This window comes from Choloepus didactylus, chromosome 8, assembly GCF_015220235.1.
Source record: "Choloepus didactylus isolate mChoDid1 chromosome 8, mChoDid1.pri, whole genome shotgun sequence".
NCBI lineage: Eukaryota > Metazoa > Chordata > Mammalia > Pilosa > Megalonychidae > Choloepus > Choloepus didactylus.
This window is the reverse complement of record NC_051314.1, coordinates 127,772,484-127,790,401: the sequence shown is the minus strand read 5'-3', so window position 1 is coordinate 127,790,401 and position 17,918 is coordinate 127,772,484. Positions and strand designations below refer to the sequence as shown.

Genomic DNA, 17,918 nt, shown 5'->3' with positions numbered 1-17,918 from the left:
CATGAAACATTTCACATTGCACTTTACAACAAAGCATTTATACCAATCTTTTATTGTGGTGAATGACTTTTAATAATCAATGATCAAACTTCCTTCCTGATACTTACAAATCTGCACCTACCAGTCAGCAATTTCACTTTTAACACCACCTGCTGATATGGGTCCTTCATCACCAGTTTGACCACTGGCTTCCCTAGGAGGGCCTGCCTGCACCCATTTGTTTTGGGGCTCCTTTGCCCTTGCAGACAATTTGAAGATGAAATTTAGTCTTAGTCTTTCTACAACTTATCCCCCTTTAACCAATTTTTATATGGGTGGGGAGAAAGCAGGAGGAAAACCAGACAGTCAGGGACAAGATTTTTTAAAAATTAAAAATGTCAAATAGAGTACAATACATAATGAAATGAATGAATGATTACACCACACTTTAATTGTAGAAGTCAATACTTGTATTATCCCAAGAGTGTCCCTGAGAAAATTTTAAACTGAGGCTGGTTACTTTCTGTCATGTAGTATCTCTTTCCATTACTTATTCTTGCATATTCAGAGAAAATATGCCAAATTAAATATAGAGATAACCCTAATGTTACTTAAAATAAAAATGAAGGAGATGGAGGAGGAGGAAAGGTACATGCCTTATCCAAAGCTAAAGATTATTCTGGCTTTCTAGTTTATCATACAATAGAACAATACTATAATTTTCTGAATGCAAATGATTAAGAATTATTCGGTTTTCTACTACATGTTATTCAATTCTATTAACCAGACAAGAGATGCAAAGACCCTTTGTAAAAAGTAAAGCATTTTTAAAATGTAAAGGGGATTATTATTATTATTACTATCATTATAAAATACTGTGAGCTAACATTCATGAAATCATGGTATTTTTCAATCTGCTTACCTCTGACATATCATGCACCAACAAGAGAGGAATGCTTATTGTTGTAATGTCGTGGGTACAGCAAACCTTGAGTATATTTCGGAGCCCCATAATGGCAGGATCACGAGCAGTGATATTTCCTGATTTCACATTGTCATCCACACACAGATGGAAAGCAACATGGATTTCTGAGAGATTAGAATGCCGTGTAATATAAAATTCTCCTGTGAACAACAGATACAATCATGAATTTTAAATGCATAAATCACATTCATAGAGGGCTTGATAAATAACTGCAAAGCTAAAAAGAGATAAGCTAATATAGTTGAACTAGTAGAGGCGTTATCAGGACCTCTCAGGCCCAGGAAGCTACTATGTACACTACTCCTGAATCTCTGGAAGGAAAGAGACAAAACAAGAGACAATAGGCAATTGTGCATTAGGTTCATAAATGAGTATGAAGTGACCACGAAGAACTAAGTAACTCAGATGAGTACTCCTCTATTTTGATGTAGAAACTTAAAATGTCCTGCTTAACTCGAACACATGTTAAAACATTACCTGATGGGGGGGATCTAAGATGGCGGCATAGAGAGGAGTGTAAGCTAAGTAGTCCCCCTGGAACAACTAAAAAAAACCAGAAACAACTAGTAAATAATCCGAAATAACTGCAGGGGGACAGTTGCGACCGTCCACTCATCATACACCAACCTGAATTGGGAGGAATGCCCAAGATCACAGCATAAAATCTGTAAGTAAGAACTGCGGATCCAAATCGGGAGATGCCTCCCCCACAGCTAGAGCTACAAAGCCTCATGGTGCCAGAAAAGCTTTCTCCCAGTGAGCGAACATAGCTCAGCTGAGCTCCGACTGGGGTTTTAGTTAGCGAGTGTGAACTGCTCACTGTGAGGTATGAATCCCCAAGAAGTAGACAGAGGCTTTGGGTGATGACTGACCTTGGAGAGCCAGAGGGTTGCCTCAGACTAGCTCTGTTCCTTTTTCGACTCAGTGGAGAAAGCCTCCGCCATTTTCAGTTCCTAGTTCTGTGACCCAGACAGGGTGTGGCACAGGCAGAGAGAGACCATTGAAATGCTAATGACCTCCTCCTAGGGCGTCTATCTTCTCTATGAGGAAAGGGGTGGGGTCCAGCTCTACTACCTGCCTTTCACTCAGAACTTACACCAGTCAAGAATTATAGCCTAATCTTGCATCAGGCAGAGAGCGCCCCTGCACGGCCCAGTGGTCCAGGGCTTCCCTTGAGGCATGACACGCACTAGTGACTTAGCACAGCCTTCCCTCAGCAGAGATCCTGGAAATCACAGCTGAGAAGGGGGGCCCACTCAGAAAACCCAGGGACGCTACGTCAATGCTGGTGGTTTGTGGGTCAGCAACAGAGAATCTGGGGCAAAACTGAAATGAAGGCTTAGACTCTTGCAACAGCCTTGAATCTCCAGGAACACCTGGGAGGTTTGAATATTAAAGCGGTCTTGCCTCCCTGACCACCCAGACACATGCACCACGTTCAGGGCGGACAGCTCCAACAACAAACCCAAACTGAGTTCACCAACTGAACCCCACAAAAATCATTTCCCCACACACCACAGAGACAGAGTTGGGGAGAAGCAACTTGAGGGGTATAGGTGACTCGCAGACGTCATCTGCTGGTTAGTTGGAGAAAGTGTACACCACCAACTTGTATTTCTGAAAAATTAGATCGGTATTTTTTTTTTTTTTTACAACTTGAAAGAAACCTATCAAGCAAAGCAAATGCCAAGAGGCCAAAAACAACAGAAAATCTTAACGCATATGATAAAACCAGAAGATATGGAGAACCCGATCCCAAACACCCAAATCAAAATATCGTAAGAGACACAGTAGTTGGCACAATTAATCAAACAATCACAATCGAGGAACGAAAACATGGCACAGGATATAAAAGACATGAAGATGATCATGGAACAGGATAAAAAGGACATAAAGAAGACCCTAGAAGAGCATAAAGAAGAAATTGCAAGATTAGATAAAAAAATGGAAGATCTTATGGAAATAAAAGAAATTGTTGGCCAAATTAAAAAGACTCTGGATATTCAAAATACAAGATTAGAGGAAGTTGAACAACGACTCAGTGTCCTAGAGGTCCACGGAACAGAAAATGAAAAGAACAAAAGAAAGAATGGAGAAAAAAATCAAAAAAATTGAAAAGGATCTCAGGGATATGATAGATAACATAAAACGTCCAAATTTAAGACTCATTGGCGTGCCAGAAGGGGAAGAGAAGGGTAAAGGTCTAGAAAGAGTATTTAAAGAAATTGTTGGGGAAAACTTCCCAAACCATCTACACAATATAAATACACAAAGCATAAATGACCAGGGCACTCCAAATAGAATAAATCCAAATAAACCCACTCCGAGATATATTCTGATCAGACTCTCAAATACTGAAGAGAAGGAGCAAGTTGTGAAAGTAGCAAGAGAAAAGCAATTCACCACATACAAAGGAAATAACATAAGACTAAGTTGTGACTACTCAGTGGCCACCATGGAGGCGAGAAGGCAGTGGCATGACATATTTAAAACTCTGAGAGAGAAAAATTTCCAACCAAATTTTCAAAAAATTTCCAACCTTCAAATTTGAAGGAGAGCTTAAAATTTTCACAGACAAACAAATGCTGAGAAAGTTTGCCAATAAAAGACTTGCCCTACTTCAGATACTAAAGAGAGCCCTACCGACAGAGAAACAAAGAAAGGAGAAAAAGATATAGAGCATTTTAACAGACATACATAGAACCTTACATCCCAAATCACCAGGACACTCATTTTTCTCTAATGATCACGGATCTTTCTCCAGAATGGACCATATGCTGGGTCATAAAACAAGCCTCAATAAATTTAAAAAACAAAACAAAACAAAACAAAAAAAACAATGGAACATACTCAAAGCACAATCTCTGACCACAATGGAATACAAATAGAAGTCAATAATTTTTGAATTGTAACTCCATTATTTTCTTCCTACATGATATCAAATACACAAACTCTAATGACAAATCAGTGGTTTTGAACTCAATGTAAAATATGTAATTTTTGAAAGAATTATATAAAGGGGGGGAATGGAGGAGTATAGGTACATAGTTTATGTGTCCTACTGAAATTAAGTTGGTATCAAAAAAAAACAAGATTGTTATGGATTTAAGAGGTTAAGTTTAAGCCCCACAGTAAACACAAAGAAATTATCAGAGAATATGACCATAGAGATGAAAAGTAGAGTATGGGTTAAGAGAAATGGGGGAAGGGGCAATGCGGAGTTAAGAAATGAGTGTAGGGTTGCTGTTCGAGGTGAAGGGAAATTTCTAGTAATGGATGGTGGGAAGCTGATAGCATTACAACATTCTAAATGTGATTAATCCCACTAATGGAATGCTAGGGAGGAGGTGGAATGGGAAGATTCAGGCTGTATATATGTTTCCACAATTGAGGGAAAAAAAAAAAAAGACAGTCTAAATAGATGACAATTGAATGCCAAGGATGACCCTGGATGGGATCTGAGGATGGAGGACAGGAGCCTCAAAGGGACACAGTTGAGACATAAGGAAAAGGAAATATAGAATGTAAGCTTTGTATCATTGTTGAATCTCTTGTACTTCTTAGCTGCACTTAATGGGATTGCATAAAAGAATGTTCTTGTTCATGGGAAGTGTGTATGTGAATTATAGTATTTGTTCAAGGATGTGTGCAGCTAGCTCTCATATGTTCAGAAGACAGAGCAATAGATGATGGATGATAGATAGGGAGAGAGGGAGGCAGGGAAAGAAATAGCGGTGTGACAACATGTTAAAGTTAGCGGATCGGGATATTGGGGGGGGGTTAGGGAATGCTGGAGTTCTGTGTATGGGGTTTGTTTTGTTTTTGCAACTGTTCCTATAACTTTGAATATATTTCAAAATAAAATGTAAAAAACAAACAAACAAACAAAAAAACATTACCTGACTACCTCCCTTCCCCCAACTCAATTTATAAGACCAATCTCCATTCAGGTAGTTGCTCAGGAAAGGAATATAGGTGCTGTCCTTAATTCTTTTCTTTCCTTCAATGCTTAATCTCACACCACAATCCAACCTACCACCAAGTGTTTACAGTTGTATCTCCAACAAACAGTCCAAATCTGAGCACTGCATTTTTAGGACTATCATCCTGGTTCGTGCCACCACCATCTCTCACCTGGGTTTTGTTAACAGCCTATTAACTTATCGCTCTGCTCCCATTTTCTCTCTCTCCTTATACTCTAGCCACACAGGCTTTGGTTCAGTTCTTCAAACATGCAAAGTTGGTTCCCAATTCAGGTCTGCTGCCTGGAAGGCTTTTCTCAAAGATTCCTGCATGTGTGACTTTTTTTCATCAATCACATCTCAGTTTAGAGGTCACCTCCTCAAAGAGAACTTCCTTGACTACGCTACTCAACACAGGACACCCCCTCATTCTCTTACACTTTATTCTGTCTCATTTTCTTTTTAGCACTGAAATTATTTTGCTTACTTGTTTATGTAGAGTATTTTAAAGAGAGCCTTGTTTAAACTCTATGACCACAGAGATTTTGTCTATCTTGTTTCATGCTCTCTCTCTCTCTAGCATATAGAAAAGTATCTGGCACATAGAAGGTACTCAACAAAAATCTGTTGAATGAATAGACATTTTAGATCAAATGCTGGAACAGTGCTTTCTCAAACCTTTACAATCCATGCTCAGTCTAGTCACTCCATTGCCTATGTTGCCCCACTAGCCAAGAAAAATCTCAGCAACATTTATTTTCTGTAGATTTTACTGAGCAAAATAAATAAAATATAAAACAAATAGTAAGCTTTTACAAGTACACAGGTTTCAGAAAGCTATGTTCTTCACTAATCTTTTTCACCACTAACCCCTGCTCCTCTCTGCCTATTCTTGATTCAAGGTCATTATTTAGGATTTTATTTAGTTAGTATACTTAAAAGTACTTAATATACTTTAGCACAATGTTTAATATTTTAGTCTCCAGTGTAAATCAACTGTACTCCTAGATGCCACTGATGGGCTGTAGGCAAAGGTCTTTTTTTAAAAACGTGAACAAGATAAAGGAATGAGATAAGCAGAATGAGAAATTAAAGAAATGACAGTAGCATAAATAGCAAAGTAAACAAGACAAAGTGAAAGTAAAGAGGGAATTATCTGGTAAGCAATAGTACCATTATGATTTCCCAGGAAGTCCCAAAGATACTAACTGCCTATCAGAACCCTGGTGGACAACATCCTTCTGGGCTCAATGAAATATACTGTCTCCTAATGTCCTACCGAAAATTCAGATGATGAGAGCACAGTGGTAAACGTGGGCAGTGATCCAGTAGCAAGGCATAATGGCTTAGTGAACAAGAGTCAGGTGCTGCTAATCCCAAAACTGGCATTGATCTGTTTGATCATAACTAATCTTGGGCAAGTCAGTTCAACTTATTGATCCTCTACTATATCAAGTATGAAATTGGAAAAATAACACTGGACTGCCTTCTTACAAGGTTGTTGTGAGAATTAAATGATACAAACTGTAAATACTTAGATAATGATAAAGTACTGCTGGTTTAAAAATACATAAATAAGCCTTTTTCTTTGCAATTTAAAAAGTCTTAAAAATTTTTTTTAAAAATGGTGATTTGGGACTTTTTAAATCTCCTGTAAATTTCTTGGCTACGAAGCTATCATTTTTTTCCTCTTGCAATTTTACTGAGATATAGTCACATACCATACACTCATCCACAGTGTACAATCAATTGTTCACAGTACCATCATATAGTTGTACATTCATTAACATAATCAGCCTTTGAACACATTCATTACTCCCCTCCAAAATAAGAATAAAAATAAAAATAAAAGTAAAAATGAACACTCAAAACATCCCACACCCTCCAAACCCTCCTACTATCCATCTACTTTTGTCCCCATTTTTCTACTCATCTGTCCATGCACTGGATAAAGGGAGTGTGAGCCACAAGGTTTTTACAATTACAGTCACAATGTATAAGCTATATAGTTATACAATCATCTTCAAGAATAAAGGATATTGGAATGCAATTCAACAGTTTCAGGTATTTCCTACTGTACACTAAAATCTAAAAAGGGATATCTATATAATGCATCAAGATAACCTCCAGAATGACCTCTCGACTCCATTTGAAATCTCTCAGTCAACGAAACTTTATTTTGTTTCATTTCTCTTCCTCCTTTTGGTCAAGAAGGCTTTCTCAATCCCATGATGCCAGGTCCAGGCTCATCCCTGGGAGTCATGACCCACGTTGCCAGGGAGATTCACACCCCTGAGAGTCATGTCCCATGCAGTGGGGAGGGCAGCAAGTCCACCTGCCAAGGTGGCTTAGGGAGAGGGGCCACATCTGAACAAGAAAAGACGTTCTCTGGGGGTGACTCTTAGGCACAATTGTAAGTAGGCTTAGCCTCTCCTTTGTAGCAACAAGCTTCATAAGGGCAAGCCTCAAGATCGAGAGCTTGGCCTACTAAATTGGTAGTCCCCAGTGCCTGTGAGAATATAAGGAATTCTCTAAGTCGGTAAGTTTAATTTTTCCAAAAATTTCCCCCAGTCCCTAAAAGGGGCCTTGCAAATACTTTTTTATTCTCTACCCAGATTGCTCTGGGATATATTGGGGCTTTACACTAACCTGTACAAACCAACCAGATCTCACTCCCTGTTCAAGGTTCCATGTAGTTATGGTAGTTAAATAAGCTGACCATATAAGCTAAATTATATAGTGTGCTACAGAAAATATAGATTTTCCACCAAATAAACATCTCTTCCTTTGGTCTCATTACAGAAGTTGAAGTTTTAAAACACAGCTAATATCATCCTTTACCTTTTAGACAGATTTACCTTAGTCCTGACCAAGTCCATTTCACTCGTATCTCTAACTGAAGTCTGATCTCTTTTTCAGCTTCTTTAACATATGCTATATGGGGTAATGCTGACATTCACAGCTGCCTAACTCTGGCTCTGAGTCTCAGGTGTCACACAGATACCCAAAGTTCCAGGGACCGACTAGGTTATACACAAAGAGCTCAGCATCTCAGAATTTAGAGATAACCATTCAGGAATAGATGTAACTGCTTTAAGATCTTACAATCCAGGAACCTTTACAATAAGCCTTCCCCTGATAACCTGTGCTCTCAGATTTAGTTCTCAGAGTTTGCACATTTTAGTGAGTCTCTATTAGTGAGGCATTATAATGTTTGCCTTTTCATTTTGTGAAGCTATCTTTTAACTGTAGATTCAGATGTTATTAGGATATCTAACTGAATAGTTTAATAGTCCTTTTTTAAACTCAGACTTACGACATCCTGATCTGGTTGTAACAGTGAGATACTAACCTAGAATTTCTTTTATTCCTCAAAAAATAGCCAAGGAAGGAAATAAATATAGCAATTAAGATTTAAGTTAAAAAAAAATCAGGACCTCTGGTATTGATAATAAGATTGGCACATTTTAAAAAAGCCACAAAATACGGATGATTTGAATTATGGATCTATGGAGAAAAATACAATAAATCCTTTCTCAATGAAAGTATTTTTAGATGGAGAGCAGGGCAGTTTCCTGTTCCACAAAGTGGAGGAAACGGCATGTGGTGATGCAATCCTGGCTCTAACATTATCCACTAAGGTTGGATACCTGAAGGTGGGAGGAAATTCGGAGGCTGATGACCACAAGTGAATTGACTGGGACTGCTAAGATGAGTCCCCAAAATGGGTAAGATATTTGCTTAGATTAAACGTAATGTGACCTATATGTAGAAGAACTGGAGATGGAAATGTGAGCAAACTACCTAAAAGCAGGATGGAAAAATATTAAGAGTATGGTTATTTCTAAAACTGTCAAATTGACCATTTAGTTTAAAAAACTATATACACTTAAAAGTTCACGAACAGGCCTTCCTTGTTATACCCTGTAATACAAATGCTACTAAGGATCATCAGAGTAATTTTATTCAGGAAGAGGATTAAGATACTGAATTTCCATTTGATAAACAACATGTCTAAGAATAATAAAGGAAATGAAAGAAAAGGAAATCAGGAAAATTTAAGGGGAAATGAAAACGAGAAAGATTCTAAATCAGGTGAACCATGTTCTTTTTAAAGTCAATTGTTTATACCTCTATGTACTATTATTTGTATTTCAGAGTAAAAATTATGCCATGGCTCCTTTCTTAAGAAACTAAGAAGCAATGTATAAGAGGAAAGTTGAAATAGCAAATAACAACAAAACTTATGTAACTGCTTGAATAATTTTTCTTGTAGGACCTGTAAAAAAGTCAGTACTAGTATAAGAATAAAGATTTAAATACGAAATATCCAAAATGTTTTATAAAGCATATTAAAAGAATTCATGTTTCATATTTATGATTTCAAAGTATGTGATTATAAAAAAATAGTAATTAAAATTCAAAATAAAGTAATACTTACCAGGTAAAATATTTAAATAGTTTCTATCAGAATTCTTAGTCTTATCATCACTTCCTCCATTTCGGTTTCCAGAATCTATTTGTAAGATAATGCAACATGAAAGAACATAGTAACACATGAAAACAAACACACTACTACTACTACTCCCAAAAGAATCACAATAACAGAAATTTACTAAGTATTCTGCTACATTCTTTACAGGTACAGTGTCATTTAATTCTTAAGAAACCCCTATAACTACAACCCTATGAGGTAAGTACTATAGTTATCTTCATTTTATCTAAGAGGAAATAGCGGCTCAGACAGATAGGCTAAGTAATGTAACCAAAGATACACAGAAAAGTAGTGGAGCTAGGTCTTGAACCCAGGTACTCAAATTCCAAATCTTCTGGTCTTAACCATATTAGACTAGCAATAACCCCTACTTTTCAGGTGGGAGGCTCAGAGCAATAATTTAACTACACATAAAACAACTTCATTAGATAGTTGTACTGTGGCCATCTTTATTTTTAGAATCTGAGTCACTGTTGTTGATATCACTTGTTCAGGACACCAAATAAATGGTTAGCAGCACCGGGGATCATCTGCTATTAAGCCCATTCCTGAAATTTTTTATTTCTCATCTGACACTATATAGAATTTCAAACAGATGGGTGAGATTCTGTTTCAAATGGAACATTTCCTTTTTAGTTATTCAAGGATTTTTCTTTTTTCTTTTTAAAAGGCATGATATGACTTGGAAAAATAAATGTTGGAAAATCACAGTTAACATACACTATTATGGTTGAACACAAATTATTTTACACATATGTGTTTGTATATATAAATATATTTTTTAGCATTTTATTTTGAAAGACATTCAAACTTACAGGACAGTTACAAAAATAATACAAACCCCCTACAAAGAATTCCAATATACCCCTAACCACCCTCTGCCCCAGCCCTGATACTCGGATCCACCAATTTTAACATTTTGCTACATTTGTCATATCATTCTATCTATTCATCCATCCACCCATCCATCCGTCCATCCATTTTCTGAACACATGAGTATAGTGTGTACACATCATGTTCCTTGAACACTTAATACTGCGATAGACATTTTCTAAGAACAAGAATGTTCATTTACATAACCACCTTCAATGCAGTTATCAAGTTCAAGAACTTTAACACTGATATAAAACTTAGTTTACATTCCAATTTTTTCATGTCCCAGTAATAGCCCTTTAAGTCTTTTCTCCTTCGCACTCCTAAGTGTATAATTCAATCTGTTACTAAAACTTTCCCGTCTCTCCAAACAAAAACCCTGTACCCATTACGCATTAATTCACCATACCTCCAGCCCCCCTGCCCCTGGCAATCTGTACTCTATTATCTGTTCCTATGAGCTTGCATATTCTCTGACATTTTCTTTTTTTTTTCTTTTGAAATAAATTCAAAGTTACAGGAACAGTTGCAAAAACAATACTAACCCCATACATAGAACTCCATCATACCCTGACCCCCATCCCCTGATAGCTCAATCCACCAACTTTAACAAGCTGTCACATTGCTATTTCTTTCCCTCCCTCCCTCCCTCCCTATCATCCATCATCTATTGCTCTGTCTTCTGAACATATGAGAGCTAGCTGCACACATCCTTGAACAAACACTGTAATTCACATATACACTTCCCATTAACAAGAACACTCTTTTAACAATCCCATTAAGCACAGCTAAGAAGCACAAGAGATTCAACAATGATACAAAGCTTACATTCTGTATTTCCTTTTCCTTATGTCTCAAATGTGTCCCTTTGAGCCCCCTGTCCTCCATCTTCCAATCCCATCCAGGTTCATCCTTGGCATTCAATTATCATCTATTTAGACTTTTTTTTTTTTTTTCCAATTGTGGAAACATACATACAGCCTAAATCTTCCCATTCCATCCCCTCCCTAGCACTCCATTAGTGGGATTAATCACCTTTAGAATGCTGTAATGCTCTTTCCCACCATCCATTACTAGAAATTTCCCTTCACCTCAAACAGCAACCCTACACTCATTTCTTAACTCCCCATTGCCCCTTCCCCCATTTCTCTTAACCCATACTCTACTTTTCATCTCTATGGTCATATTCCCTGATAATTTCTTTGTGTTTACTGTGAGGCTTAAAATTAACCTCTTAAATCCATAACAACCTTGTTTTTCTTTGATACCACCTTCACTTCAATAGGACATATAAACTATGTTCCTATACTCCTCCATTCCCCCACCTTTATATAGTTGTCTAAAATTACATATTTTACATTGAGTTCAAAACCACTGATTTGTCATTAGAGTTTGTGTATTTTATATCACGTAGGAAGAAAACAGTGGAGTTACAATTCAAAAATTATTGACTTCTATTTGTATTCCATTGTGGTTGGAGAACATGCTTTGAATATATTCAAATTTTTTTTTTTTTTTAATTTATTGAGGCTTGTTTTATGTCCCAGCTTATGGTCCCTTCTGGAGAAAGATCCATGATCACTAGAGAAAAAGGAGTGTCCTGGTGATGTGGGATGTAAGGTTCTATATATGTCTGTTAAAATTCTCTATATCTCTTTCTCCTTTCTTTGTTTCTCTATCGGTACGGCTCCCTTTAGTATCTGAAGTAGGGCAGGTCTTTTATTGGCAAACTCTCTCAGTATTTGTTCGTCTGTGAAAAACTTAAGCTCTCCCTCAAATTTGAAGGAGAGTTTTGACGGATAAAGTATTCTTGGTTGGAAATTTTTCTCTTTCAGAATTTTAAAAATGTCATGCCACTGCCTTCTTGCCTCCATGGTGGCCGCTGAGTAGTCACTACTTAGTCTTATGTTGTTTCCTTTGTATGTGGTGAACTGCTTTTCTCTTGCTGCTTTCAGAACTTGCTCCTTCTCTTCAGTATTTGAGAGTCTGATCAGAATATGTCTTGGAGTGGGTTTATTTGGATTTATTCTATTTGGAGTTTGCTGGGCATTTATGCTTTGTGTATTCATATTGTGTAGAAGGTTGGGGAAGTTTTCCCCAACAATTTCTTTGAGTACTCTTTCTAGACCTTTACCCTTCTCTTCCCCTTCTGGGACACCAATGAGTCTTAAGTTTGGACGTTTTATGTTATCTATCATATCCCTGAGATCCGTTTCGATTTTTTGATTTTTTTCTCCATTCTTTCTTTTGTTCTTTCATTTTCTGTTCTGTGGACTTCTAGGACACTGAGACGTTGTTCAACTTCCTCTAATCTTTTTTTTTTTTTTTTTTTTTTTAAATCATCATTTTATTGAGATATATTCACATACCACGCAGTCATACAAAACAAATTGTACTTTCGATTGTTTACAGTACCATTACATAGTTGTACATTCATCACCTAAATCAATCCCTGACACCTTCATTAGCACACACACAAAAATAACAAGAATAATAATTAGAGTGAAAAAGAGCAATTGAAGTAAAAAAGAACACTGGGTACCTTTGTCTGTCTGTTTCCCTCCCCTACTTTTCTACACATCCATCCATAAACTAGACAAAGTGGTGTTTGGTCCTTATGGCTTTCCCAATCCCATTGTCACCCCTCATAAGCTACATTTTTATACAACTGTCTTCGAGATTCATGGGTTCTGGGTTGTAGTTTGATAGTTTCAGGTATCCACCACCAGCTACCCCAATTCTTTATTTTTTTTTTTTTTTTTTTTTTTTTTTTTTTTTTTTTTTTTTTTTTTTTTTAATCATCATTTTATTGAGATATATTCACATACCACGCAGTCATACAAAACAAATTGTACTTTCGATTGTTTACAGTACCATTACATAGTTGTACATTCATCACCTAAATCAATCCCTGACACCTTCATTAGCACACACACAAAAATAACAAGAATAATAATTAGAGTGAAAAAGAGCAATTGAAGTAAAAAAGAACACTGGGTACCTTTGTCTGTTTGTTTCCTTCCCCTACTTTTCTACACATCCATCCATAAACTAGACAAAGTGGTGTTTGGTCCTTATGGCTTTCCCAATCCCATTGTCACCCCTCATAAGCTACATTTTTATACAACTGTCTTTGAGATTCATGGGTTCTGGGTTGTAGTTTGATAGTTTCAGGTATCCACCACCAGCTACCCCAATTCTTTAGAACCTAAAAAGGGTTGTCTAAAGTGTGCATAAGAGTGCCCACCAGAGTGACCTCTCGGCTCCTTTTGGAATCTCTCTGCCACTGAAGCTTATTTCATTTCCTTTCACATCCCCCTTTTGGTCAAGAAGATGTTCTTCGTCCCACGGTGCCAGGTCTACATTCCTCCCTGGGAGTCATATTCCACGTTGCCAGGGAGATTCACTTCCCTGGGTGTCTGATCCCACGTAGGGGGGAGGGCAGTGATTTCACCTTTCAAGTTGGCTTAGCCAGAGAGAGAGGGCCACATCTGAGCAACAAAGAGGCATTCAGGAGGAGACTCTTAGGCACAAATACAGGGAGGCCTAGCCTCTCCTTTGCAGCAACCGTCTTCCCAAGGGTAAAACTTATGGTAGAGGGCTCAACCCATCAAACCACCAGTCCCCTATGTCTGTGGTCATGTTAGCAACCATGGAGGTGGGGTAGGCGAATACCCCTGCATTCTCCACAGGCTCCTCAAGGGGGCACTACATCTTTTTTTTTTTTTTTTTCCCCTTGTTTGTCTTTTTTCTTTTTTTTTTTTTTTTTTTTTTTTTTAACTTTCCCTTCTTTTTTAAATCAACTGTATGAAAAAAAAAGTTAAAAAGAAAACAAACATACAATAAAAGAGCATTTCAAAGAGACCATAGCAAGGGAGTAAGAAAAAGACAACTAACCTAAGATAACTGCTTAACTTCCAACATGTTCCTACTTTACCCCAAGAGAGTTACATAATATAGCAACATTTCAGTGAACTTGTTCCTACTACAACCATCAGAAATTAACAGACCATAGTCATTTCTGGGCATCCCCAGAACGTTAAATAGCTTATCTGTTCTTTCTGGATTATTGTTCCCCCTTCCTTAATTGCTCTCTACTGCTAGTTCCCCTACATTCTACATTATAAACCATTTGTTTTACATTTTTCAAAGTTCACATTAGTGGTAGCATATAATATTTCTCTTTTTGTGCCTGGCTTATTTCGCTCAGCATTATGTCTTCAAGGTTCATCCATGTTGTCATATGTTTCACCAGATCGTTCCTTCTTACTGCCGCGTAGTATTCCATCGTGTGTATATACCACATTTTATTTATCCACTCATCTGTTGAAGGACATTTGGGTTGTTTCCATCTCTTGGCAATTGTGAATAATGCTGCTATGAACATTGGCGTGCAGATATCTGTTCGTGTCACTGCTTTCCGATCTTCCGGGTATATACCGAGAAGTGCAATCGCTGGATCGAATGGTAGCTCTATATCTAGTTTTCTAAGGAACTGCCAGACTGACTTCCAGAGTGGCTGAACCATTATACAGTCCCACCAACAATGAATAAGAGTTCCAATTTCTCCACATCCCCTCCAGCATTTGTAGTTTCCTGTTTGTTTAATGGCAGCCATTCTAACCGGTGTTAGATGGTATCTCATTGTGGTCTTAATTTGCATCTCTCTAATAGCTAGTGAAGCTGAACATTTTTTCATGTGTTTCTTGGCCATTTGTATTTCCTCTTCAGAGAACTGTCTTTTCATATCTTTTGCCCATTTTATAATTGGGCTGTCTGTACTATTGTCATTGAGTTGTAGGATTTCTTTGTATATGCAAGATATCAGTCTTTTGTCAGATACATGGTTTCCAAAAATTTTTTCCCATTGAGTTGGCTGCCTCTTTACCTTTTTGAGAAATTCCTTTGAGGTGCAGAAACTTCTAAGCTTGAGGAGTTCCCATTTATCTATTTTCTCTTTTGTTGCTTGTGCTTTGGGTGTAAAGTCTAGGAAGTGGCCTCCTAATACAAGGTCTTGAAGATGTTTTCCTACATTATCTTCTAGGAGTTTTATGGTACTTTCTTTTATATTGAGATCTTTGGTCCATTTTGAGTTAATTTTTGTGTAGGGGGTGAGGTAGGGGTCCTCTTTCATTCTTTTGGATATGGATATCCAACTCTCCCAGCCCCATTTGTTGAAAAGACCATTATGGCTCAGTTCGGTGACTTTGGGGGCCTTATCAAAGATCAGTCGGCCATAGATCTGAGGGTCTATCTCTGAATTCTCAATTCGATTCCATTGATCTATATGTCTATCTTTGTGCCAGTACCATGCTGTCTTGGCAACTGTGGCTTTATAATAAGCTTCAAAGTCAGGGAGTGTAAGTCCTCCCACTTCGTTTTTCTTTTTTAGAGTGTCTTTAGCAATTCGAGGCATCTTCCCTTTCCAAATAAATTTGATAACTAGCTTTTCCAAGTCTGCAAAGTAGGTTGTTGGAATTTTGATTGGGATTGCATTGAATCTGTAGATGAGTTTGGGTAGAATTGACATCTTAATGACATTTAGCCTTCCTATCCATGAACATGGAATATTTTTCCATCTTTTAAGGTCCCCTTCTATTTCTTTTAGTAGAGTTATGTAGTTTTCTTTGTATAGGTCTTTTACATCTTTGGTTAAGTTGATTCCTAGGTACTTGATTTTTTTAGTTGCTATTGAAAATGGTATCTTTTCTTGAGTGTCTCTTCAGTTTGTTCATTTCTAGCATATAGAAACATTACTGACTTATGTGCATTAATCTTGTATCCCGCTACTTTGCTAAATTTGTTTATTAGCTCTAGTAGGTGTATCGTTGATTTCTCAGGGTTTTCTAGATATAAGATCATATCATCTGCAAACAATGACAGTTTTACTTCTTCTTTTCCAATTTGGATGCCTTTTATTTCTTTGTCTTGCCGGATTGCCCTGGCTAGCACTTCCAGCACAATGTTGAATAACAGTGGTGACAGCGGGCATCCTTGTCTTGTTCCTGATCTTAGAGGGAAGGCTTTCAGTCTCTCACCATTGAGTACTATGCTGGCTGTGGGTTTTTCATATATGCTCTTTATCATGTTGAGGAAGTTTCCTTCAATTCCTACCTTTTGAAGTGTTTTTATCAAAAAGGGATGTTGGATTTTGTCAAATGCTTTTTCAGCATCTATTGAGATGATCAATTGATTTTTCCCTTTCGAGTTTTTAATGTGTTGTAATACATTGATTGTTTTTCTGATGTTGAACCATCCTTGCATGCCTGGAATGAACCCCACTTGGTCATGGTGTATGATTTTTTTAATGTGTCTTTGGATTCGATTTGCAAGTATTTTGTTGAGGATTTTTGCATCTATATTCATTAGGGAGATTGGCCGGTAGTTTTCCTTTTTGTAGCATCTTTGCCTGGTTTTGGTATTAGATTGATGTTAGCTTCATAAAATGAGTTAGGTAGTGTTCCATTTTTTTCAATGTTTTGAAAGAGTTTGAGTAAGATTGGTGTCAGTTCTTTCTGGAAAGTTTGGTAGAATTCCCCTGTGAAGCCATCTGGCCCTGGGCATTTATTTGTGGGAAGATTTTTGATGACTGATTGGATCTCTTTGCTTGTGATGGGTTGGTTGAGGTCTTCTATTTCTTCTCTGGTCAGTCTAGGTTGTTCATATGTTTCCAGGAAATTGTCCATTTCTTCTACATTATCCAGTTTGTTGCCATACAGTTGTTCATAATATCCTCTTATAATTTTTTTAATTTCTTCAGGATCTGCAGTTATGTCACCTTTTTCATTCATTATTTTGTTTATATGGGTCTTCTCTCTTTTTGATTTTGTCAGTCTAGCTAGGGGCTTGTCAATCTTGTTGATCTTCTCAAAGAACCAACTTTTGGTGATATTTATCCTTTCTATTGTTTTTTTGTTCTCTATGTCATTTATTTCTGCTTTAATCCTTGTTATTTCTTTTCTTCTACTTGGTTTAGGATTGGTTTGCTGTTCATTTTCTAGCTTCTTCAGTTGATCCATTAGTTCTTTGATTTTGGCTCTTTCTTCCTTTTTAATATATGCGTTTAGTGCTATAAATTTCCCCCTTAGCACTGCTTTTGCTGCATCCCATAGGTTTTGGTATGTTGTGTTCTCATTTTCATTCGTCTCTATATATTTAGCAATTTCTCTTGCTATTTCTTCTTTAACCCACTGATTGTTTAGGAGTGTGTTGTTTAACCTCCAGGTATTTGTGAATTTTCTAAGTCTCTGATGGTTATTGACTTCTAATTGTATTCCATTGTGGTCAGAGAATGTGCTTTGAATGATTTCAATCTTTTTAAATTTATTGAGGCTTGTTTTATGTCCCAGCATATGATCTATTCTGGAGAAAGTTCCGTGAGCACTAGAAAAGTATGTGTATCCTGGTGATTTGGGATGTAATGTCCTGTAGATGTCTGTTAAATCTAATTCATTTATCAGATTGTTTAGGTTTTCAATTTCCTTATTGGTCTTCTGTCTGGTTGATCTATCTATAGGAGAGAGTGATGTGTTGAAGTCTCCCACAATTATTGTGGAAACATCAATTGCTTCCTTTAGTTTTGCCAATGTTTCTCTCATGTATTTTGTGGCACCTTGATTGGGTG

The 17,918-nt window shown here is 37.2% G+C and overlaps 1 protein-coding gene across 2 annotated transcripts in view; it reads right to left on the bottom strand.

Moving 5' to 3' along the window:
* Positions 1-17,918, bottom strand: part of C8H12orf4 (chromosome 8 C12orf4 homolog) — a 63,787-nt gene that overhangs the window by 15,938 nt on the left and 29,931 nt on the right. For both annotated transcript variants that reach the window (XM_037846838.1, XM_037846839.1), the window contains exons 10-11: positions 9,368-9,442; positions 902-1,104 (exon numbers count right to left, since the gene is read on the bottom strand). In XM_037846838.1, coding sequence (XP_037702766.1) covers positions 902-1,104; positions 9,368-9,442 — 278 coding nt within the window. The remainder of the gene's footprint in view (positions 1-901; positions 1,105-9,367; positions 9,443-17,918) is intronic.